A 24,109-nucleotide genomic window follows, 5' to 3' on the forward strand; every position below is an offset into this window, starting at 1 on the left:
AATTTATTCCTTTAGCTCTGATCCAGGAATTAAGAAGCTAACACCTGAACTGTTGGCTCCAAGAATGTATCACTTTAGTTACAGTTCCGCAATCAAGAAGCCACAACTTTGTTAGCTCCAGAGCCCCAAAGCATCTGCTATATCCAGACTAGGAAAAAAAAAAACACCTTGCTTCTTAGCACCTGTACAATTGCTGAATATTGAGATCTCTTTGACTATTGATGAAACACACCCCCCCACACATAACTTCAGTGCCTCAACTGTAATACAGACTTCACCATACTTCATCATCCCAAACCTTTTATGGAAACATCTAACTGGCAAAGTCTGAGTCATATCCAGAAGCCTAGATGCAGAGAAGCATGAGAGTTTAATTTTTTTAGCTTTCCATCCTCTCTAGTATCAGAAGACAAACTAGGAGAATGAGATGGCTGTTGAGGGCTAATTCACCAGAACCACCACAAGCATTTACTCAATTCTGTGGTGGTATCAAGTGCTCCATGTGTCCCCAAAATCCCTCAGTCAGCTTTCTGTCATTCTCCACAATGACTATTTTCATCATTCATAATCTTTAATCATAATATTTCTGCATCTCTTACTCATTTTTAAATCTGCTGCCATGTCTTTCATCCTTACTATGCCATTGAAACCTCCTTATAAGATTACAAATAGACTCCTTATGGCTACATCTAAAGAATAATTCTATCTTTATACTACTTCATTTATCTCTAGTATTTAGCACTGTTGACTATTACTTCTTTCTTGAACTTCCTTCCCATGACCTTCAGGTAACTGCACTCTCTCCAACTATACCGTCTTAATCTCCTTGTTATCTTCTCTTCCTCTGCTTTTTTCTTAAATATTAATGTTTGTTAAGGTTCTGTCCTGGGTCCTGAGAGATCTTACCCAGTAACTTTAATTACTGTATCTTTACTGATGACTTCCAAATTTATCTTACTGGAAGATACCTCTTTTCAGAGCTTCTATATATCCAGATGCCTGCTAACTGATTCCTCTGGATACCACAGATACATTTCAGGCTTAACATGTTTAGAACTGAACTCATCTTTACCTCAAACCTGCTGCCTTCTGTGTTTCCTATTTCCGTGAATGACAACACTGTGCAAATAGCTGCTCATTTCCAAAGTCCAAGAGTAATTGGGACTCCTCCCTCTTCCTCATTCCCCACATCCAAGTCCTACTTATCCAGTCTCTTACATTTATCATATCTGTTTATTTTTTCATCTTTACTGCTACTATCTCAGCCTAGGTCATCAAAATCTACCTAGATTACATTAATAATTTTACCTTATCCCTTTCCCAGACATTCTCTATATTGCAGCTACATTAAACATGGCTGTTTAATTTTCCATCTCCCCACTAAAATGTAAACTTTGTGAGAAGAGGAATCATTTCTTTTTTGTTATATCCCAAAAACTTGTCACATAGTAACATTGAATAGTCATTTCTTCAATTAAAGAAAGAAGGAGAGAAAAGAGGAAAGAATAGCTTCCATTGGCAGGATTACACATGAATTGTTATCTTCAGGGTTTTTGTTCTATTAAAGAAGGTGGTAAGAGAGAGAGGTTAAATATGAAGAAGAGTTTGTTTATCACAGAAATAGAATTTCACAGGGCAGAGTAGAGGGAGCCAGTAACGAGGCTGTAGAAAATGTGCATAAAGCAGAACTTCCTAACTTGTATGCCTAACTGTATGTGACATATTTGTGTGCCACACGTGGATTACAGGAGAAGCCAGATAGGAATTGGGATGCCTGTATTCAAACCTAGGTCTATCAGACTCTAAACCTCATGTTCTTCCTAGGAAATCCTATTGCCTCCAAAATGAGATCCTTTTGGCTGCTTATGTCATTAATGTTATTAGGCTTTCATTTTAGATGTTTTCATGAGGTAACCCAGAGATATACATTACAATTTTATAACTTTTTATATGATATTCTAGGAGATCATTTTAATAATATACTTATTTGTTATTATTAAATGTAGTTATATATGGTGAATGTTTAATGCTGTACTTTTGAAATTATTTCTAGAACCAATAAACTGTATATTTGTGATAAGAAAAGAATTACTTTATAATAAGTATTTGTAATATTCTACATCCATTTTATGCTGTTATAATGTTCTACTTCTATAGTCCTCTTTTAAAAAAACTCAATTCTTTAAATAAATAAAAACAAACAGTTCTGAGGCTCATCTTTATTGATTATAGTCATTTCAAAACTTACGTGTTTTGAACCTTAAAATTGATAAATTATTTTAGTTACAAAAACATCTTAATAACAATTTACTTTATGTAGAGATCTCTCCATTTTCCAGAAAGTTGAAGATCTTTTTTTTTCCTCTTAACATTTAAGGTCAGCAAAGGAGGCAGAAGACAAAATTAAAAAGGCAATAGAAAAAGGAGAAACTCTTCCTACAGAGGCCAGATTTGATTCCAATTGCATTACACCAGGTAAATTCACTGAGGGAAAAATTCTGAGAGATTTAAAATGTAAATGTAAATGTAAATGTGTTTTCCAAATGTAGTTTTCTTTTCTAACCTCTTATTTATTTTGTCCCTAGAACTCCGTATGCTGTATTTTCCCAGTTACGTCTCTTCATGAGATGCTTTGGTCACCTTTGTCATAAATTCCACTATGAAATCCACTGTAGGGATTTACAAATGTTGATAAGAGCAGCTATGGACAGGACTCTCCCAAATGCACAGAATTCCAGACCTAGAAGGAACTTAAAAGATCAGTCCTATTTCTGCCATCTATTTGTATGAAAACTGATTGAGTGAGGCTGTGGCTCACCCCAGTTCATGTAGCTGGCTTGTATTCAGGATAAGAAATCCATTTTCCTAGTCTAGAGTTCTTCTTATTCTGCTTCTCAAAGGCAGTTAAGATTTCCGTGACTTTAACGATACATAAATTTATCAGTATTACAAGTTTAATTTTATATGCAACAACATAGCCTGCACTTCTGGAGATTTGTCCAACATTGTAATCCTTTACTTTGAAAAGCAAATCTTAAAATCTTACTTTCTCATTAATTCTTTACTATGGTGGTTTTCTCTCTCATTAAGTGCCCCAGTAACACATTGCTTAATTTAATAACCAGTTTTATCATGATACAGTTTAAGACTGCATTGCCTTTGACTATTGACCATCGGGGCTTTTCTTTAAACAATCATTGTAGACTCAGTTTCCAGATTAATAATAATTTTTCAGGTTAACTGTAGTAATAATAATAGTAATGTTGTTATTGGTGATCTTATTGATGTTTTCATGCCTTAAAAACAAACAACAAACAGAAAACTTCAAAATCCAGCAGAGGAAATAGAAGACTGAAGTTCATTAGAGAGTTGAAACTATTTGAAGCATAGTCCTGAGGCAGTTCTTTGACTTTCATTCTTTGACATTCTTTGACTTTCCCTCTCTCACATTAACTTCATTTTAGGGTGACTCATGAAACTGGAAATAGTTGTGATATTTGCTAGGGAAAGTACAACATTTACTCTTGCTTTTCGAGGTAAGCAAGAGAGCTTTTGACCTCCTTTGGAGATCTTATACCTCGCTATTCCCTGGACACCCAGATCCAATTTCATGTTGTCACTGGGAACTTACTGTTTTTATATCTCTTTCAGATTAAATTTTTAAAAACTTTTTATTTATAGGGACTGAATTCATGGCCAGGTTACATGAACATCTGAAGTATTTTGTAAATATGAAAATTTCTACAGACAAGTCATGGCAGGGAGTTACCATCTACTTCTCAGGCCATGAGGTTATTATCTTTTTTTATTTAAAGAGTTTTTTTCATTTAAAATTGCAAAGCATAACATCTTACCACTTTCTTTTTTAAACATTATATTTAGACTCCTGGAGAAGGAGAACATAAAATCATGGAATTTATCAGATCCGAGAAGGCAAAGCCAGATCATGATCCAAACACCAGACATTGTCTTTATGGCTTAGATGCTGACTTGGTAGGTATAATGTTTGTTGTGATTATAATCTTATGCCATTGTAGTTAAATATCTAGGAGGCTTAGTTTTAATATAAGAAGGTTTCTGGCTGTGGGAACAAATATTGAAGACATAATAGAGATTGCTACTTCTGCTATTACCAAAGTTGTAAAACATTTGGGGAAGGAGTTCTTTTGTTACAGTTTATGATCAACAGTCTCTATAGTTAGTTGGTGTTCACACTTGACTGACCCCAGTGCTATGACTGCTGGGCCGAGGTCAGGGGAGAGGGCCCTTTTTACCCTCATGCTTATTAGTATATGACTTTTAATACCACCTGATCTAATAAATCCATAACCCCAGTAACTTTACTAGATTTTTTTGATTTTAACTTTTTATTATGGAAATTTGCAAACATAAACAAAAGTAGAGAAGAGAGTATAATATAAACCTCCTTGTGTCTTGTTATCCACCTTCAATAACTTCAGTTCTTATCCCTAGCCATCTGTCTCCTTCCTCCTACTTCTCTGGATTCTTGAAGTATATCCCAGGTGTTGTGTCATGTAATCTATAGATATTTCATAATGGGGGGATATTAAAAATAGTAATAATAATTCCAATGTCATTATCCCACATAAAACAAAAATTAACAAATCACTATTTAATATATAAATAATCATTTAGTATTCTCATTTCCCTGATGGCTTCATAAATGTTTTGTTTGAGTCAGGATTTAAATAAAATAAGCAATATACATTGCACTTGGTTGATATGTCTCACTAGACTATTTGACTTACTTTGGAGTTTAGAATACTATGTGAGAATATTAACTGAAAATATCCTTTTCCAGTTTTTTCTGAGTTTTCACATAACTCCAGAAGAGTCCTGTATTCTTCTGTCATGGAAATGCTGCTGCCTCTAATTTCCTACCCATTCCCCCATGGAAAGTGGAAAGGTGTAAAAACAAAGGGAAAATTTTGGGGATTTTTTTGTGGGGGGTGCAGTGGAGTGGTTATAAAAGTTATGTGAGTTTAAGGTGAACTTTTTCCCTTAGAAAAATATACTCAATTTACCCCATTCATAACCTATAAATGGATCATATTTTGATATTTTTATATTCAATTTGCTAATAAATTATTTATTTTCCTCACATAAGCATGTTCTTCTCTATATAGAAGTGTTTTTGATTGCTTTTGTGAACCTGTTGCTATAAAAAATGAGAGAATTAGAAACATTTCTTCATCATTTTTCAACAGATTATGCTTGGATTAACAAGTCATGAAGCACATTTCTCTCTTTTAAGAGAAGAGGTTCGGTTTGGTGGCAAAAAGGCACAAAGGTAAATCATATTGCCTATATATTGGAAAAAAGAATAGAAATTAAGTTAGGAATAGTAATCTCTTAACAGATATATGATCTGTAAATATTTTCTCCAATTCCATGCCTTTTCACTCTGTTGATAGTGTCCTTTGATGTACAAAATTTTAATTTTGAAGTCCAATCTATCTGATTTTTTCTTTTGTTGCTTGTACATTTTAATGTAATGTTCAAGAAATCATTGCCAAATCCAATGTCATAAAGCTTTTCCCTATTTTATTCTAAGAGTTTTATAGTTTTAGCTCTTACATTTAGGTCTCTGATCCATGTTGAGTTAACTTTTGTATATGTTGTAAGGTAAGGGTCTAACTTCATTCTTTTGATATCCAGTTTTTCCAACACCATTTGTTGAAAAGACTCTTTTCCCTGTTGAATGGTCTTGGCTCCCTGATCAAAGATCACTTGATTATATATGCAGACATTTGTTTCTGGGCTCTGTATTCTATTCCATTGGTCTATATGCCTGTCTTTATGCCAGTACCACAGTATTTTGATTACTGTAGCTTTGTAGTAAGTTTTGAAATCAGAAAGGGTGACACCTCCAATTTTCTTCTTTTTCAAGACTATTTTGGCTATATCTTGGGGTCTCCTGAAATTAATAATTTCTGGGATGGATTTTTTTTTTAATTCTTCTAAAAAAGTTGGGATTTTGATAAGGATGGCATTGAATCTTTGGGTAGTATTCACATCTTTATATGAAGTCTTCCACTCTATTAACATGGAGTGTCAGTCTATTCATTTATGTCTTCTTTAATTCCTTTCAGCCTTGTAGTTTCAGTGTACAAGTCCTTTTTTTTTTCTTATTTTTTTCCTTTAATTAAAAAAAGTTTTTTAAATATAGTTTCCATGCTGTGCGTTACATCCCCAGGACTTATTTATCTTATAACTGGAAGTTTATAGCTTTTGACTACCTTCACCCATTTCACCCAGCCCCCACTCCCTACCTTTGTGAATCATTAATCTGTTCTCTGTATCTATGAGTTCAGTTTTTTGCCTCTGGTTTTTTCTTTTGCCTCCCTGGTCAAGTTTATTTTTGAGTGTTTTATTCTTTTGGATGGTATTGTAAGTGGAATTGTTTCTTAATTTCCTTTTTGGACTATTTGTTGCTGCTATATAGAAACACAACTGATTTTTGTGTTGGTCTTGTACCCAGCACCTATGCTGAATTCATTTTTAGCTCTAGTAGTTTTTTTGGTATTTTCTGTGGTATTTCCTATATATAGAATTATGCCATCTGTAAAGAGAATTTTACTTCTTCTTTTCCAACTTGGATACTTTTTATTTCTTTTCTTGCCTAATTGCCCCAGCTAGGACTTCCAGCATAATGTTGAATAACTGTAGTGAAAACTGGCGTCCTTGTCTTGTTCCTGATCTTAGGAGTTCCTTGCCATGGGAGAAAAACAGACTTTCACCATTGATATAATATTAGCTGTGGATTTTTCACAAATTCCCACAATCATATTGAGAAAGTTTCCTTCTATTCCTACTTTGCTGAGTATTTTTTATCATGAAAGGGTGTTAAATTTTGACATTTTTTTCTGTTAAATGATTATGTGTTGTTTTTGGGAGCCAGATCCCACTGGTTTCTTACATCTGCTGTGTACTATTTAGACTTCCTTAATTCTGAGAGTCCTTCCACAGAAAGCATAATATAAACCAATTATTTTGAACTTTATGTCTAGTATATTTGCAGTTATATTTTTATCTTAACATTACCCTGTAGTTTTCATATGAATTCCATGCCTTGATGGTAAGAATTAATTATCTTCTAATGATAGGTTTTATTTTAATTTACATTTTTAAACTTGAACCTTAAAAAATATAATTAACTCTGTGTTGATCATCTGACTAATTACAGGGTGTGTGCACCAGAAGAAACCACATTTCACCTCCTACACTTGTCTTTAATGAGAGAGTATATTGACTATGAGTTTTCAGCATTAAAAGTAAGTATTAATATAACCATAGGCCAAAGATGAATATGCAGAAATTTCCATAGGATTTGACTCTTTCCTCCATGTTGCTGTAGGACAAGATCACATTTAAATATGATATTGAAAGGATAATAGATGATTGGATTTTGATGGGATTTCTTGTTGGCAATGATTTTATCCCTCATCTACCTCATTTACATATTAATCATGATGCACTGCCTCTTCTTTATGGAACATATATTACCATCCTGCCAGAACTTGGGGGTAAGAAAAGTTTAATATTAATTTGAAGCTACTTTAATTTAGCACTCAGCTAACTCTAAAAATGTCCCTAAGCTTATTAGATTATTGCATGCACAACTAAAGTAGAAAAAAATCTGGAGTTTCTTTTGGTCTAAGGTACCAAGCTCTAAGGTTGTAATTTTCAGTGGTTCACAAGCAAAGAAAATGACCCAAATTAAACAGTATCATTTATTGATACCTAACTAATGCCCACTTTTAATTGCTTAAGAAAGCCAGCAAACATTATTGGTTTCACTTAGCCCTTTTCATATATAAGCATAGAAATTCAGTTTTACTGAATGGATAAGCATCAGAGTATTTAATATGAGGGAAATATTTTTAAGTTAAAATGGGAATTGACAAATAGCAGTGATACTGAATAAAACAGACAACAGAGTAGCAGGACATTAGTCTTTTTCTTCTCAAATTAACATATCAAATGAATGACCTAAATATATTCTAGGACATATTTAATTCAGTTAATTGTTACCTAATGTTTTTGGAAATTTGGCAGGATTATTATTTTGTAAACCTGGAATTTCTTGTATTTTGTTTCAGTTCTTATGTATTGTGTGTCATAGTAACATCAAGTTCATAGAAACTAGGGCCACTTATATAGCCTAACACTGAGTGTTTGTTCTTGATTAGTAGAATGTCAACAATCAACATTTTGTAAAAAGAATTTTGTAGAATTCTTTAGAAAAAATAATGTCAGTTTTTAGTACAAATGTAAATTTTGTTCCTTTTAGGTTATATTAATGAAAGCGGGCATCTCAACTTACCTCGATTTGAGAAATACCTTGTGAAACTATCAGATGTAAGTAACTAGAAGTTTTTGTTTTCCTATCTCAGAATAGCTTTAAATGGTCAGTTACCAATTATGTAATACTAGGAGTTTTTGTAAATCTGCTCTAGTTGGTCATTCTGTACAAATAATTTCACCTCAGTTATTTTTATTTCTATTTGCTTTTTAGTTTTAGTTTTCAGAGTAGTAGATGAAGTCCCCATATGCATAAAAAAGTAACATCCTCTGATTTCTTATGCCTCAAAAATAGTCACTTTTAAAATTTGCTTTGTATTCTTCCAGACGTACTTAGATTATTTTTTAATGAATTTAAATATTTCTATACAGTTTGATCGAGAGCACTTCAGTGAAGTTTTTGTGGACCTGAAGTGGTTTGAAAGCAAAGTTGGTAACAAGTACCTCAATGAAGCAGCAGGTGTTGCAGCAGAAGAAGCCAAGAACTACAAGGAAAAGAAAAAATCAAAGGTGTCCATTTTTTTAGATGTCCTTTCATTTTTTTAACTGTAAAGGCAAAACTGATATTCCTTGCTTCTGATTTTCCTTCTTATTATTTTGGGGTTGCTTCATTTTAGTTTTATTTCTTCTTTTCTTCTATGGACACTTAAAAAATTCTCTTGATTTCTTTTTCTCTGTTAAATCCTATCATTTAAATCTGATCTTTAAACATCAGTTTCTTATTTTCACCCTTGAAGAAGAATGTGGTGTTTTCTTTGCTCTTCCATTCTATTAATAAGTGTAGAAAACATTTCTAAATATAAGAGCCCAGAAAATCAGTTATCACTGTAAAAATGTAGTTATTTACAGTATTTAATGTTATGAGGCATTAACTAGATTCGTGATTTTTCTCTTGAAACAATTTATATATAAAATAATATATAAACTACACCGATAGGCTAGGTTAAAAGTAATTAATAGCACAGTATCTGGTAAATGATGGTGCTCAATAAATGAATAATAGAATCAATTAGACTATACCACTGCCCTGTAAAACACCTCTAATAAGCCCTAAAGAATGTCTTACATGTGTTAGCATGGAAAGTAAACCTATTCTGAAATTTTCCTCAGCCAGTCTACAATTATTGGATTCTGGAAAAATTGATGAGTTTCCTGCACTCTCCTTGCTGTACTGGTACTTTTTAGGTTAAACCCTAATATCTCTTTTCTGGGAAGGGCAACTATTCTGATTTTCTTTAGTGCAGTTCTTCTAATTGCTTAGCTTTTCCTCAGTGGAACTTAGCAGCAGTCATTCTGTATTCTTCTGTGTTTTTTGTCTTAATTGAATAGGCTCTGCAACTTTTGGGGGACCGATACTCACAAACTTAAATATCAGTAATCCATGGCTCCACCCTCCTCAGCTCAGTCCTTGAGCTTCGCCAGTCGTCCAGGAGTATGTAGTTGACATTAGAGACGCTGGTAAAATGAGAGGAGCTAGAGAAACAGCTCAGGCACAGAAAATTATCAGAGGCCCTAGTCTTGATGAAGAAAAAGAAGTGGGAATAATAGAGTAGGAAGAATTAAGGAAAGTCATTGGCAGTTGATAGGGAATCAGAAAATAGAGGAGAGAAAGGATGAAATCGCAAGGGAGGAAAACAGGTGGACAGGATGTGAAGGATGTGGTGAAATGGAAGAACTATAGAAAGCAAATGAGTTGCATAGAAGAAAAGTTTAGAAGTGAAGGGTAGATAACGAAGTCATAGGAATGATGGGAATCAGAGATACAGAAAATAAGTAATATCTGTAATTATTGGATTCAATCATAAACAAATAGATTGTGTTAACAGTAGCCCAGAATTTGACATATAAAAATGTTAAAGTTGAAAGGATTTGATATTGATTGTGTACTTTTCTCTAAGTAAATGAAATATTCCTGAAATATATATGTAGTTAAGTATATTTCTCTTTTATATTGGTGAGAATTACTTACTACTTATCATTGAGAGGCCTAAATGTTAAGTTCCTCATAATAAAAGATTTCTAGCTTCAGGAAACAAGGGATAAAATGAAAAATATTTACACATTATTTGAGGATTATTTTTAAAATGAACTTTTGCAGTGTGTCACTTAAGGTCATTCAGTTATTTTTAGTATTTTCTAAATCTCCCTATTAAATATATCACTTTGAAGTATATCTTGCCATAAATTTTATATTGATTTATAATTTTTATAGGGCCAGGAAAACTCTCTATGTTGGGCTGCTCTAGATAAAAATGGAGAAGTGGTAACTTCTAAGGGTGAGTATAAACTATATGTTTTAATGTAGGTTATTTTTTTGACAGAATAGTTCTTATATATTTCCTTTATTAGTACTAATTCATTAATATTGGATGGAACAGATTTTTGTGATAGTTTATGAAGCATTTGCTTTGATAAGTGTTTTTCAAAGCATTAAATGGAATGCTAATTGTAAGCCACTATTTTTCTTTTTTTTTTCCAGAAAATTTAGAAGATGAGACTGAAGATGATGACCTATTTGAAACCGAGTTTAGACAATATAAAAGAACATATTACATGACAAAGATGGGAGTTGATATAGTGTCTGAGTACGTTTTGCCAGTGCTTTTACTTTAAAGTAGAAAATAATTAGATTTTGCAGTTCTTCAGAAAACAGCGTAATTTTGATGGTTAAGGTAGTGGGAGGAAAGGATTTTTTTGTTTTTATAGATCATTGTGTGGTTTTGGAGGAGAATGTTAATTAACTTGTGTTTTGCAGTTGACCCTTGAACAGTATGGGTTTGAACTACACAGGTCCACTTACACGTGGATTTTTTTCACTAAGTACTTAATACAGTACTACACATTCCACGGCTAGTTAAATCCATGGATGCAGAACTGCAGATACAGAGAGCTGACTGTAAAGTTATATGTGGATTTTCTACCGTGTGGAGGATTGACATCCCTAACCCCTGCATCGTCAAGGGTCAACTGTATTCCTATGATAAAAATTACCAAATAGAAAATGGTTAGTTTTTTGCTTTCCACCTTCTAAAGCTCATACCACATGTATCTCAAAGGCCACCTGACTCAGCGCCAGGTTGATGACTAGTACAAAGTTTCTGTGAGATCTTGACCTCTAGAATGGTGGCTCACATTATTAAACTACAGCCTCCAGTATGAATTACATATATTCATATTTTATTTATTTTAATTAATAAACACTTATAAAGTGCTTACCAAGTGCCAAGCACTATTCTAAACATTTAAAAATACTAACTCATGTATATTTTAACATAAATATATATAAGTAATATAAATACATATATGATATTAAAATGTTGACTCATTGTTAATAATTCTCACAACAATTTTTTAAGGTTAGTGGAATCACTATTATTTTACAATAGAGAAAATTAAGGAATAGAGAGGTTTAAGTAATTTGCTCAAGGTGACACAGGTAGTGAGTAGAAGAGCCAGGATTTGAAAACAGGCAGTCTGGGTCCACAGTCCATGCCTAACCACCAGATGAGGCTGCTTTTCTATAAGTGAAATAAGAGGTTCATGAAATGCTGTGTACCCTTATTACATGCACTATACTTAGATTATTTTCTATACTATTATTTTTACCTTTTAAAAAAAGTATAGTAAGATGCTAAGGATTAGATCTTTCCTAGAATCCGCTCAAAGATAGACCTAAGGTTTTACACATTGCTTCTTAAACTCAGGCTGTCTTCTAGTCTAGATACAGTCTTTCTGTGAGATCTGTTTTCATACTGACCTCCACTAACTAGAAGTGTAGAAATTTTAGTATTATTTACCAACTCATTTGAAGCTTCGTCAGGTGCCATTAGCAAGGAGGACTTTTGAAACATGAGAAATAAAATATTTTAAATAGTTATGCTTTTAATCCTTTATTCCTTAGTTCTTATATTTCCTTGATTACAATTATGTAGAACTACAGTACCTGTAGTTGACATTAAATGCTAAATTTGATAGGAAATTGTCTTCTGTTTTGTTTCCCTTTACTTTCATATATTAAAACATAGCCTTTTGAAAATGAGATAATTTGTTTACCTAGCAAATAAGCAAATCTTTTAAAGTTATTATATTCAGTGTTGGTCTAGTAGTGGTAGAGTTCTTCTTTTAATTACTGGTGAAAACATAAATTAGTAAAATTGTTTTGTAAAGTACATATCCAAAAGCCTTTAAAATATTCATCCCTTTGATTCAATAATTTTAATTGTTAATCTATCTAAAAACATAAACAGAAGATCCTTATATACAAGGAATTTTATTACAAAGTTTTTTATAATAGTGAAAAATTAGAACTAATTTACATGTCCAGTAGGAGGTTCATCATAATTGTCTCCACCTCCTCATTACAGTCATCATCTCTGCATCTCCACTGTTTCCAGAATATGCAGAACTAATAAACTGGTCCTTACAGAAAGTGCGTAACAATTTAGAAAGGTGTTTATAGTATGTTATTAAGTACAAATTTTAAAAGAAGGACACAAAATCATGCACACAGTGTACTCTCATGAATGCTTTTAAAAAAAAACAAAAAACCTGGGCATAGGAAAGAGACTGAAAGAAACATACCAAAATATAATAGTGATTGCTATAAGGTAATAAAAATGCTTTTCTTTTTTATATGGATTTTCAATAATGAAGAAATATTTCTTTTATAATGAAAAAGTAATGCATCTCATTTTCAAAAGCATATGTCCCCAAAATATGTAGGTCTGGAATTTCTAAGTGCACCCCTACCTGAATTTTGGTAACAGATCCTAATAGGTTTTATAGCCACTTTTGGGTTTAACTGCAGGTGCTCTTTTTTTTTTCTTTTGTGTATGTGTGTGTGATGATTATTTTACCTTAAATGATGTTTTTTTGAGAAAAAAAGGATTAGAGGGAATATTATTCAGTGAACATAACATTTTTCAAAGTGTGTTCTAGCTGCTATAACCAGATTTTAAGATCTTCCTGGTTTTCTCCTGTGATTCTCTCAAGCATCCTCCCAAATAAAGAAGATTCCCATCACTGTCTCTCATCACACCATGAATATTTAAGGAAGTCGTAGTGCCACTTTGTAGAAAGCTTCATTAACTATGTCATTCAAACTTTAAACCAAAGGCATAGTACATTGACTGAATAAATACACACAGCAAGTTTAAGTATTCTGATAGTTGGGTTTGGAAAACTATAAGGCAAACCTTTAATCTGGCATGATGGAATTAAAAAAAAATAATATTCTAGAGTTTTTCTGATTACAATTTTTGGCTTATTCATTGATTAAATAAAACATGTGAGGCAAAATGTGACAGTTAGCAGATGTCATGCTCTAAACACAATGGCCTGTCTTCAGAAAATAATGTTGTAATGAAAATACTCTTTTCTGTTTTCAGTGACTTTCTGGCTGATCAAGCTGCATGTTATGTCCAGGCAATACAGTGGATTTTGCACTATTACTATCATGGAGTTCAGTCCTGGAGCTGGTGAGGGAATAAAAACAAAAATAAAAGTTTGGTTTTTATAATGGTTCACTCTACTGTAAATTTATTTGGTAATCTCTTTTCTTTTTATTTCCATTTATGATAGTAAGTTTAAAAAGATAGATGCAGCCAAGTTTGAATAAAATACAGATAAACCTTTCTTACATGAAAATACTTCAAAAAGACCTTTGTATAACAACAATACTTTCAGCAATAGCAGATAGCCCATAATAAAAGCTCTGTTAATCTAAGGATTTAAAATTTTCTACCTTAATGAAACAAGTATGACAAAGTTTTGATGATTATTGTGTCTGAGTGGTGGTTATGTGGGTTATTATATTCTATGTTCATGTGTCTGAAAAAATTTTTCTGTCAGGAGTAATTATTGAAGAATAGGTACTATGAATGTTAGACTGGGAAGGGTAAAGGAGAAAGGAATTATTTGCTTTTCCTGGAAAAAGAAATCTCCATTTCTCTCGTTTTTCTTGTTCCAGCAAGTTTCGTGTACATTTCCAAACCATCCACCAAATTAAAAAAATAACAAGACAAAAAAACGTTGCAGGGAAAAGCAGAGACTTTTAAGTGATGAGATAGCTTGTTCTGTTGTGTTTTGCTTTTAGAGCACCTCTGCTAGGCTTTGTTTTAAAGCACCAACAGCAAAGCAAACCAATGCAAAACAATGTGGCATTAATTATGATTTCACTTACTAATAGCCTTTAAAAAAAATCTTTGCAGTTACTAACACAATTCTTAGGGCTTCTCTGCAGAACATTCTAATGACAAAAATCCTTGATTTTCCATTTTTTAAGAGGGTAGGTATAAGTTATCCCTATTATATTACTAGGTATTAAGGCCACACACTTGAAAAGCATGTTCTCATATGATCCTTGCAACTATTTAAAGTAAGCATTATTTTCAGCCTTTTACAGATGAGGCTCAGAGAGAGTCAGTAATTTTTCCAATATCATCATGTAAGAATCAAGTCCAAGCCTATCTAATTCCAAAGTCTATACAATTTCCATTGTTTCACATGCCGTTCTGCCTCCTGAGCTTTCCCATCCTGTTGACTTTTGCTATAATTGTGGAATGTAAAAATATTTCAATTTTGGGGGTCATATTTAACATACTAATTCAAAGATACAAGTTCTTAGAGCTGACTAGCAATAAGCCATATGAGTTCAGCCTCACTGTTCCCTCTGTCCTCATGAAAGAAGCCCAGGCCCACTGAGCTAACGCAGACTTCTGACTGCCTCATAACTTCACTCTAAGAATCTTGTTTGGAAAACTCACACTCAACATTTTGAAAACTGTAAGAGCCATTCTATTATTTATATATGTAATTAATAAATCTATCTCCTCCAATTACATGGTACATCCCACTTTTGGAAATGTGGAAGTGCACTTCAAAAATTAAGAAAGTACAAAATTTGTTACTATCAAATGACCTAAATTTTCCAATACTGCTGATTTCATTTATTCAAGTGGTAGAATTATAAGTGATTTTTTTCCTTTTGAATTATTGCTGTGTGTTGTTAAAATAGAATATGGAAGAGTATATACTTAATATTGATCTGTTTCATAAAGTTACCAGTTGTTTAAAACTCAATTTTGTTTTATAGGTTTTATCCATACCATTATGCACCTTTCCTATCTGATATCCGAAACATCAGTACACTCAAAATCCATTTTGAACTAGGAAAACCTTTTAAGCCATTTGAACAGCTTCTTGCTGTACTTCCAGCAGCTAGCAAAAATTTACTTCCTACATGCTACCAGGTAGGTTTTAGAATTAAATGTTTTTATGTCCTTATTAATATTCAGGAGTTCCTCCTCCAAACCTAAAAACATAGAACTCAAATTTCTTTAATAGCTAAATACATTTATTTTCAGTTTCAAATATAGTATTCCTTAAACAAGTCCTTTGAAAAGTAATTCCTTGATTTAAAGTTAGCTTTGTTTTAAAAACGCAGACAAATTGCATAAAACATTCAAAGTGTAGCTTCTTTAGTACCTTTCAGCACATCTTCAATTTCTCTCTGCACTGATGAAAGTAAATTGAGATAGGCAGATAGGCAAGATCTGAAGGCAAAATCTGAAGCTCTCTACTTTGAGCATTTATAGATTTCATTTCAGTTCTCTTTTACCCTCTGCCTATTAGTATAGTGTTGGTTTTAATAAGTCATTTATCTCAACAAAATTACCTCACTTTATATTTGTGTTTTAAGCATTTCACTTGTCAGATTATGGAATGAAAGGCTTTTCTCTAGTTAGCATATTTCATATAATAGGAGGAAGATATTTCAGGGGTGATTGGGTCACCAAAATTTTATTCTGAGGGTAAATTTCATTTAGTCCTTCTAGAGCATCAATCTGTTCTAATTCCGTGGTCTGGTACCAGAAATTGAAGTAGACATACACATACACTCATGCACACACCCTTTGCTGATTGAAAGGTGTCAGGCTTCTTTCTGCATCCTTCTGAAATTTAATCTGTCCTTCATCCTGGCCTCTGGCCTTCTTTTCTTCATAAATTTCTTTGGTGATTTTTTTTTCCCCTACCTTAATACATTAAGTATTGATACTCAATCACTCTGGGTAAGTACAACCATGCAGGTTTTTATAGCCACATCTGTTTTGATTGTTCTGTACCCACAACATACTGATTATTAAACATTTTGAGTATTACCTTGAAAAATATGCTAATTTATTTCTTTAAAAATTGTCTATCATAATCTTCCACATTCATTTCCTACAAGACATCTTTATGCTTTCCTTATCTACCTTTGCTATAAAATATCTAATAAAAACATGTTTTATTGGACTTTTTATCTTTGCTATTGGTGGTGAAGAGATTCTTGAATTTTAGGATTTTTTTCTTTTTAAATTATCTTAGATGGTAGTTCTTACATTAATAAAATCGGTTGATTAGAACATGAAAGTAAATTGTTTAAAGGTTAAAAACAAGACCTGTGGAGTGAACTTAGGTCTGAATGAGAAAACAATTTAGGTGGGCCTTGTAGAGTGAAAAGACAATAGAAGATAAAAATGATAATATTAAAATATTAAAATTGAGAGTAAAGATGATTTTGCTACATAACTAGGTCAGTGGAATGGGCAAGTGGTGAGTAGCAGTGAAATTAGAAGTCTCATACTTAAAAATCAAAATATAGCAAGTGTATTGTAATGTATCTAAGAAGTGAAAGTTTACTTTTGCTTTGCTTGGAAATTTTAAGCTATAACAAATGAGGAAATACTATAAATATATTAACAAAAAGATATATTGATGTCAGTTATTACATTTCTATTACACTGTTTTATATTTTCACAGCATTTGATGACCAGTGAAGACTCACCAATTATAGAATATTATCCACCTGATTTTAAAACTGATCTAAATGGGAAACAACAGGAATGGGAAGCTGTGGTACTAATACCTTTTATTGATGAGGTCAGTGCATGAAATAATTATATATATGTATATTTTTTTAATCAGAGATTATTTTACATAAATTAATGAGCAATGAGTTTTAATCACCATTTATGTTTTATTAATGAGTTTTAACTTCTCTCATCTTCATTACGTGCATCAAAACTTTTAGGTATACTAATTATAAGAAAGCTGGTGTGGCTTTACTAACATTAGACAAAGTAGGCTTTGAAACAAGAATTATTACCAGAGATCAAAGACTTGAATAACACTATAAACCTACTCAACCTCATTAATATTTATAGAATGCTATGCCCAACAACTATGTGATACTTCACAAGACGAAGAAGAAAGCAAGAAGAAAAACTTTGTTTGCACATGGCATTATTATAGTGTAAAAAATTCTAAGGAATCTTCAAAAAGATACTATAACCATTAGATTAATTTAGCAAGGTCACAAGATATAAAATCTATACAAAACTTAATTGTAATTTCTATATGCTAGCAACAACAATTGAAAATACAAATTTTTAAAATCAATAAAAAAATGTTAAAAAAAATTAAAAGAATATTTTTATTTAAAAAAAAATACGAATTTTTTTAAATAAAAATTTTTTTATTCTCCTCACAGAATTATTGTGATGTAAAACACATCAGTGGTTGCAAATGGTTAGGGTTGGGGTTAGGGTGTGACTACAAAGGGATTAATGTGAGAAAGTTTTGTTAGAATGATGTGACAGTTCTGTATTCCAGTTTTAGCGATTGTTGCATGAATCTATACATATGATGAAAACACCATAGTACTGTACACACAAAAAAATATACACATAGAAACTAGTGAAATCTGAGTATCTGCAGTAGTGTTGTACCGATGTCAGTTTCCTGGTTTTGATCATGTACTATGGCTATGTGTGAGATGTTATCATTGGGTGAAATGTACGTGGGAGCATGTCATACTAATTTGCAACTTCTTGTGAATTTTCACGTTTTTTGCCACTGTATACAATACTGTGATAAAAGTATTTGTATATTTGCATATTCTTTTTGTTTATTTGTTTATGCATTCTTATGTATCAGAGATTTTATTTTTATAACATGGATTCCTGAAAGCAGGAGTGCTTGGTTAATGAGAATGAATACTACCAGATTCTTTTTCAAGAAGACTGGTCTAATTCACAACAGCAATATTTAAGTGCCTACTTCTTTGAGTCTCTAGTCCTGGATATCATTGCTTTATTTAATTTTGGCCAATCTATTGATGATGAAGAATGCCATTTTATTATTACTCAAATTTGGTTTTCCCTTACCCCTAATTTGAGTATATTTTTATGTGTGTTTGCCTTTTGCATTTTCTCTTTTGTAACCAGTCTGTTTATATCCTTTTCTTTTTCTTTTTTTGATTTTAGCAACTCTTTGTATATTAGGAATATTTTTTCCTGGTATGGCATTTGCCCCTTGATTTGTTTGTGACATCTTCTGTCACATACATATTCTTTTGCTTTAAAATGTCTTTTTCCTTAAAGCTGTTAGGCTTTTTCATGCCTTACTTAAGAATTTTTCACTCCAAATTGTCAGTACTCTCCTAGATTTTCTTCTAATACTTGTATTGTCTCATTACTCTGATACTTGTTTTTGTATATGGTATGAAGTTGGGAAGTATACGCGCTCTTTTTCCTAGCTGGATAGCTAGTTATGACAGCAACATTATTTAAATATCTGAAATACTGTGTTTGATAAAGATTTGAATTTGTTTTTGAACTCTTTATTCTTCTGGCTTGCGGGTGTCTTGTGATGTCAATACTAAAGTGTTTTGCTTACAGGTTTTATAAAAAGTGACAGGATCTGGTAAGACAAGTTCCTGGTAACTTTTGCAGCTCACACATTTATTCTTCCAGCATGAACACTAGCATCATTTTGTTGTAAAAATGTTTAAAAAATGTTTTAAACCATTGTGATTCTGATTGGAATTATGTTAAATATATAAGATAATTGGAAAAATGAACATTTCTGTACCATTGCATAGTATGTAAAGTAAGTGATTAATGACCTATGATTAATGAGAAATCATAGTTATGACAAATTCACATTTAAATTTTGATTCTCTGCTGTTCTTATCCACACTTTAGTGGCTACTGTTGGAATAACAGGTTCATAGGAATTTGTAGTGACAAGTAATTTTCTAGGGCCCTTTGAATCAACAGATACAGAACATCAGTTTTTCACGTAATAAAATGAAAAAGAATTCCATTAATTAAGATTTTTGTTTTTCAAAAGCACAAAAATTTATTCTGTATATTGAGGGAAAAGATTTATTCTGCATGTTGAAATTACAGAATTTTTGTACTTTTTACCCCCTCTTCAATTTTTAAATTCAGAAGCGATTATTGGAAGCCATGGAGACATGTAACCACTCCCTCAAAAAAGAAGAGAGGAAAAGAAATCAACATAGCGAGTGCCTAATGTGCTGGTATGATAGTGACACAGAGTTCATTTATCCTTCTCCATGGCCAGAAAAGTTCCCTGCCATAGAACAATGTTGTGCAAGGTAATGTTGTTTCATAATTTTTCAACGAAAACAAAGAGCTTAAAAAAATGCTTTTGAATATCTATTTGGAGAATTAACAAATAACTTACGACATCTGTAGTCAGTTGATAATGAATTATACCCAACTTGCCAAGGATCATAACATCTCTCTCATGTTGTTTCTATAGTTCTCTGCTTTGATCCGATTCTGTTTCTCTCTTTCCATCTTCTGTTAAAGTTGTTTTTTTAATTTTTCCTCCCTAGTGTATATCTGTATTTTTCCTCGAGAGGATGTGTGAATTTTTGTTTCCGTTGCCAGTATCTGCTCCCAGCATAATTTGACAGCTATGACTGCCTTTTATACTCCTCAGCCACTCAGCTGGAAAGAAGGAAAAAAGAAGAGAGCTCCTCTGTTTCCTTGCCTCAAACCCATTTCTTCTTTCTCTTCCTCATTAAAATGTCTTTCTGTTTTTTTCTCTTCTCTTCTCTTCCCTGCAAATAATACCCAGATGGCAGTTGAGTTGCAGATAAGATAATCTCTGTTATGATTTTTCCTTTCATTAAAGCAAAGAGAAAGATGAAATAGACATTATAAAATGTTTACTTTCCATTCTGGGTTCTGGAACATATAGGATATAGAGATTTGTAATATGTTCTATATGTTCTATTTTTTTTATTTTAAACATTTTGTATTTATGTGTATATATATATATATATATATATATTTTTTTTTTTTTTTTTTTTTTTAATGGGGAAAACTTCAACTCAGTATCCTACTGGCATGGTAGTGTCTGGATCAATAGAGAATCTGCTGCTCTGTATTTTCTTTGTAGTAAAGGACAAATTGTCACTTCCTTGTTTGAAAACAAGGGTAACTCTTGCAAAATACTGAAAAGAATGCTGGAAAACTGTGATTGTTTGTAATGTGTGATTTTTAAATTAAATGCCTCTTTATTTTCTAGGTATAAAATAATATCATTAGATGCTTGGCGTGTAGACATAAGCAAGAACAGAATAACCAGGGTTGACCAGAAGGCATTATATTTCTGTGGATTTCCTACTTTGAAACACATCAGACACAAAGTTAGTGACTCTTTAGTTCACAGTTTTTTCACTTTATTGACTGGTAAAGTGATTATGGAGAAAGAATTAAAATTAAATTCTATGTGTTCTTTTAAAGTTTTTTTTGAAGAAGAGTGGGGTTCAAGTATTCCAGCAAAGCAGTCGTGGAGAAAACATGATGTTGGAAATCTTAGTGAATGCAGAATCAGATGAACTTGTACGTATTTTCTTTAGTATGTATTTGTTAGGTGCTTGTTATGCATAAAACTGTTCTAGCTGCCGCGTGTTCACCAAAGAGGTATAACCTGTAGTAACTCCAGAAGTTCACAGTAAATAAGGATGAAGTAGGGAAACGTACACAAATTAAAGGGCATGTATAATTGTGACATAAAGAGCATAACAAAATGCTCTAGGAATTTTGAAAAGGAGGTGGGCTGTGAGGGCTAAAGATTAAGTACAGACCTTTAGATGAGAATAGGCTTGAGCTGGGTGCTAAAAGAAAGACTGTCACAAAGAGGGAAAAGGAGGACAAAGGTATTCCGGTTGAATAACATAAGCTGGGAATTATAGTGAAAAATAAATGTGATACATTATCTTATTTTTAACCTTTTTGTACGTCTGAAATTTTTCTTAATCCTTTCTCTTTTTTTAGAATAAATGTGATGTATTTGAGGAAAAGGATTAGATAAGCCTGACTGAAGCAGAGGACTTGTGTTGGGAAATAGTGGAAGATAAGGTTGAAAAAACAGATTGAGGCCAGATTATGGAGGACCTTGAATACCAGGCTAAGGAGTTTGGACTTATTTTTCATAACTGTTATCTTGAACTTGGTATTGGTGGCAATATAATAGACTAAACTGCACAAAAGAGAAATAGAAGAAAATGGAAAAGGTTCAGAGGTTGTGACTGTAGACGCCTTAGGTGATAAGGACGTAAACTGTTAAAGTGGTAATAGATCTAGGTGTACAACACTGAAATTCACAAGTTTCATCACTTGTTCAAAAATAGGAGATGAAAAGAAAAAAAATTAACTATGACTCTGAGGTATCCAGACTAATTAACTAGAAAACAATTGCTGTTGTTTATTGGAATAAAGAATTTTAAAATGGAAGAGGCATTGGTTTGAGGAGATTGAATGATAAATAATGGAATTTTAAGGTGGTACTCAGACATTTAACTGGAGCTGCCCTCTCAGCCTTTCTTAACAGGGTTCCACAAGAGATTTAAGCCCTAATGCCCTCTCATCCGTTTGTATATAATAGATAAATTTACCTTTAATGCATTTAGAATGGTACTAGTTATGCACCATCCTGGGGAGAATTGAGAAAATAGTCAAACTGTTTTTTGTGCTCTATAGTTTAGATGAAAAACCTCAGTTGAGAAAGGTAGCTTACGCACAATACCTGGACCTAGAGCTTGAAGGGAAGAAGGGATATACAGGTCATCAGCATGGGAGTGATAACTGGGGCCTTGGGGCTCATCGCCTGAAGAAAAGCGACTTTGAGGGCTCAAGGCCCCAGCATGAAGAAATACCTACATGTATAAAGAGTGGAAAAGGAACCAGTATAAGTGACATAGTGTTCATAAGTGACATAATCATTCAGAGAGGTAAGAGAATGATTCCTACTTTTGGTAGTATCACGGAAGCATGGAGTAGATGGAGCATACAGTTCAGGAAAAGTGAAAACTAAAACAAGGTCTGTGAATTTGTCCTTTGGGCATCATTATTGGCCTTTGAGAACTCCATTCCAATAGATTGGTGGAGGCAGAAGTCCAGTTTCTAAGGACTGGTCTGAGACTAGTTAGATGGAAAGTAGAGGTAGCAGATTTTAAGCCCTTGGTTAAGAGGTTTATCATTGAAAAGAAGTCTAAAGTCATAACTGTAGGTACAGAAGAGACAGCTCATTAAGCAAATCCATTCAAAAGAAGAGAGGTAGAACTAAAAAAGAAAAGAGGTCTTAAAGGCATTTTAGAGGGAAGGGATGTGAAGTAATGAGGGATTCCGTCTAGGGCTAAAGGGAAAGGAGTAATCTGGGAAAGGAGAACAACTTTTCCTTCAAATGAAGAAAAATGTGGGAGAATGAAATTAGAAATAGATGAGTAGAAAGGAAAAGGATAATTAAGGGAGCCTAGTTCTAATGTTAAAACTTGTTTTATTTATCAGAGTAGTCCTTCTTATGTATGATCACATTAAGAAATGTCTAAATGTAATAAATAAAATTATAAGTTATGCCCCAAAAGTCTAAAAACAGCCATCTCTAGTTGTGAAAGAAATATTTGCTAGTAATGATTAAGCATAATAAACAGAAAAAATTGAATGAAAATTTATATTTCAACTCAGTTTCTACCACAAAGTTGTTGTCTAACTAATAGTAATAATAATAATGTTTCCTTTCAAGAATTTTTATATAAGGTATTGTTTCATACAGAATATTTAGACAGTTGTCCCTCTATCCATGGGGCATTGACTCTGGGAGCACCCCCAACTGATAACCAAAATCTGTGGATGCTCAAGTCCCTTATATAAAATGATGTAGTATTCTCATGTGACCTACACACATGCTCCCTTATACTTTAAATCATCTCTAGATTACTTATGTAACACAATATAAATAATTATAAATGCAATGTAAATATTATGTAACTATTATGTAAATAGTTGTCAGCATTTGGCAAATTCAAGTTTTGCTTCTTGAAACTTTCTGGAAGTTTTTTTTTCCAAATATTCTCCATCAGTGGTTGGTTGAGTCTGCAGGTGTGGAATCCATGGATACAGAAGGCCAACTGTACAGCATTTTTTAGTTTACAAAAACTTTTGTGGATATTATTTTATCCTTAAATAAATATTGTGAGGTAAATGTTATAACTTCTCATGAAAGAAAACAGACTCAGTGGGATCAAAGGATTTGCATAAGAATCTATAGCTGAAAAGAGGTAGAATCCAATTTTGGACCTGTGATTTCTAACTTGAAATGAGTTGTGTTCTTATGTAATTATACCAACCACAAACTGAAATGAAATCACATTTCTTAGAGTCTGCTTTATCCTATCTGAACATTTGATACGAAATAGTGAATAATAGCCATTTTCTAGACAACTCTTCTTGTTCTTTTCACTTTTCTCAGTTTCCATGAGAAAAATAAACAAGATAATCATGAGAATAAAATAGAATCGAAGAAGTTTACAACTAGATGGAATTTTGTAAAGCAGCTTATCCAACTCATTAATTTTACAAATTAAGAAACTTAAATGGAGATTGGAAAGGGGCATTCACTCAGCTAGTTAGCAGCAGAACTA

General features: G+C 32.6%; 1 protein-coding gene across 9 annotated transcripts in view; it reads left to right on the top strand.

The window, feature by feature from the left end:
* The window catches only part of XRN1 (5'-3' exoribonuclease 1), an 88,482-nt gene that overhangs the window by 12,450 nt on the left and 51,923 nt on the right, over positions 1 to 24,109 (top strand). For 7 of the 9 annotated variants that reach the window (XR_012509185.1, XM_045514694.2, XM_074370223.1 and 4 more), the window contains exons 3-18: positions 2,378 to 2,475; positions 3,682 to 3,791; positions 3,883 to 3,993; positions 5,229 to 5,311; positions 7,208 to 7,295; positions 7,379 to 7,547; positions 8,315 to 8,382; positions 8,698 to 8,835; positions 10,538 to 10,601; positions 10,805 to 10,910; positions 13,713 to 13,802; positions 15,419 to 15,575; positions 17,128 to 17,247; positions 19,602 to 19,771; positions 20,713 to 20,833; positions 20,931 to 21,029. Coding sequence is in view for 7 of the 9 variants with exons in the window: in XM_045514694.2 (XP_045370650.1) it covers positions 2,378 to 2,475; positions 3,682 to 3,791; positions 3,883 to 3,993; positions 5,229 to 5,311; positions 7,208 to 7,295; positions 7,379 to 7,547; positions 8,315 to 8,382; positions 8,698 to 8,835; positions 10,538 to 10,601; positions 10,805 to 10,910; positions 13,713 to 13,802; positions 15,419 to 15,575; positions 17,128 to 17,247; positions 19,602 to 19,771; positions 20,713 to 20,833; positions 20,931 to 21,029 (1,792 nt within the window). In the remaining 2 variants the exon portion in view is untranslated. Of the gene's footprint in view, positions 1 to 2,377; positions 2,476 to 3,681; positions 3,792 to 3,882; positions 3,994 to 5,228; positions 5,312 to 7,207; positions 7,296 to 7,378; positions 7,548 to 8,314; positions 8,383 to 8,697; positions 8,836 to 10,537; positions 10,602 to 10,804; positions 10,911 to 13,712; positions 13,803 to 15,418; positions 15,576 to 17,127; positions 17,248 to 19,601; positions 19,772 to 20,712; positions 20,834 to 20,930; positions 21,030 to 24,109 lie in introns of those variants that run through there. The other 2 variants (XM_074370218.1, XR_006723944.2) reach the window with 2 other exon arrangements.

Source organism: Camelus bactrianus, chromosome 1, assembly GCF_048773025.1.
Source record: "Camelus bactrianus isolate YW-2024 breed Bactrian camel chromosome 1, ASM4877302v1, whole genome shotgun sequence".
Taxonomy (NCBI): Eukaryota; Metazoa; Chordata; class Mammalia; order Artiodactyla; family Camelidae; genus Camelus; species Camelus bactrianus.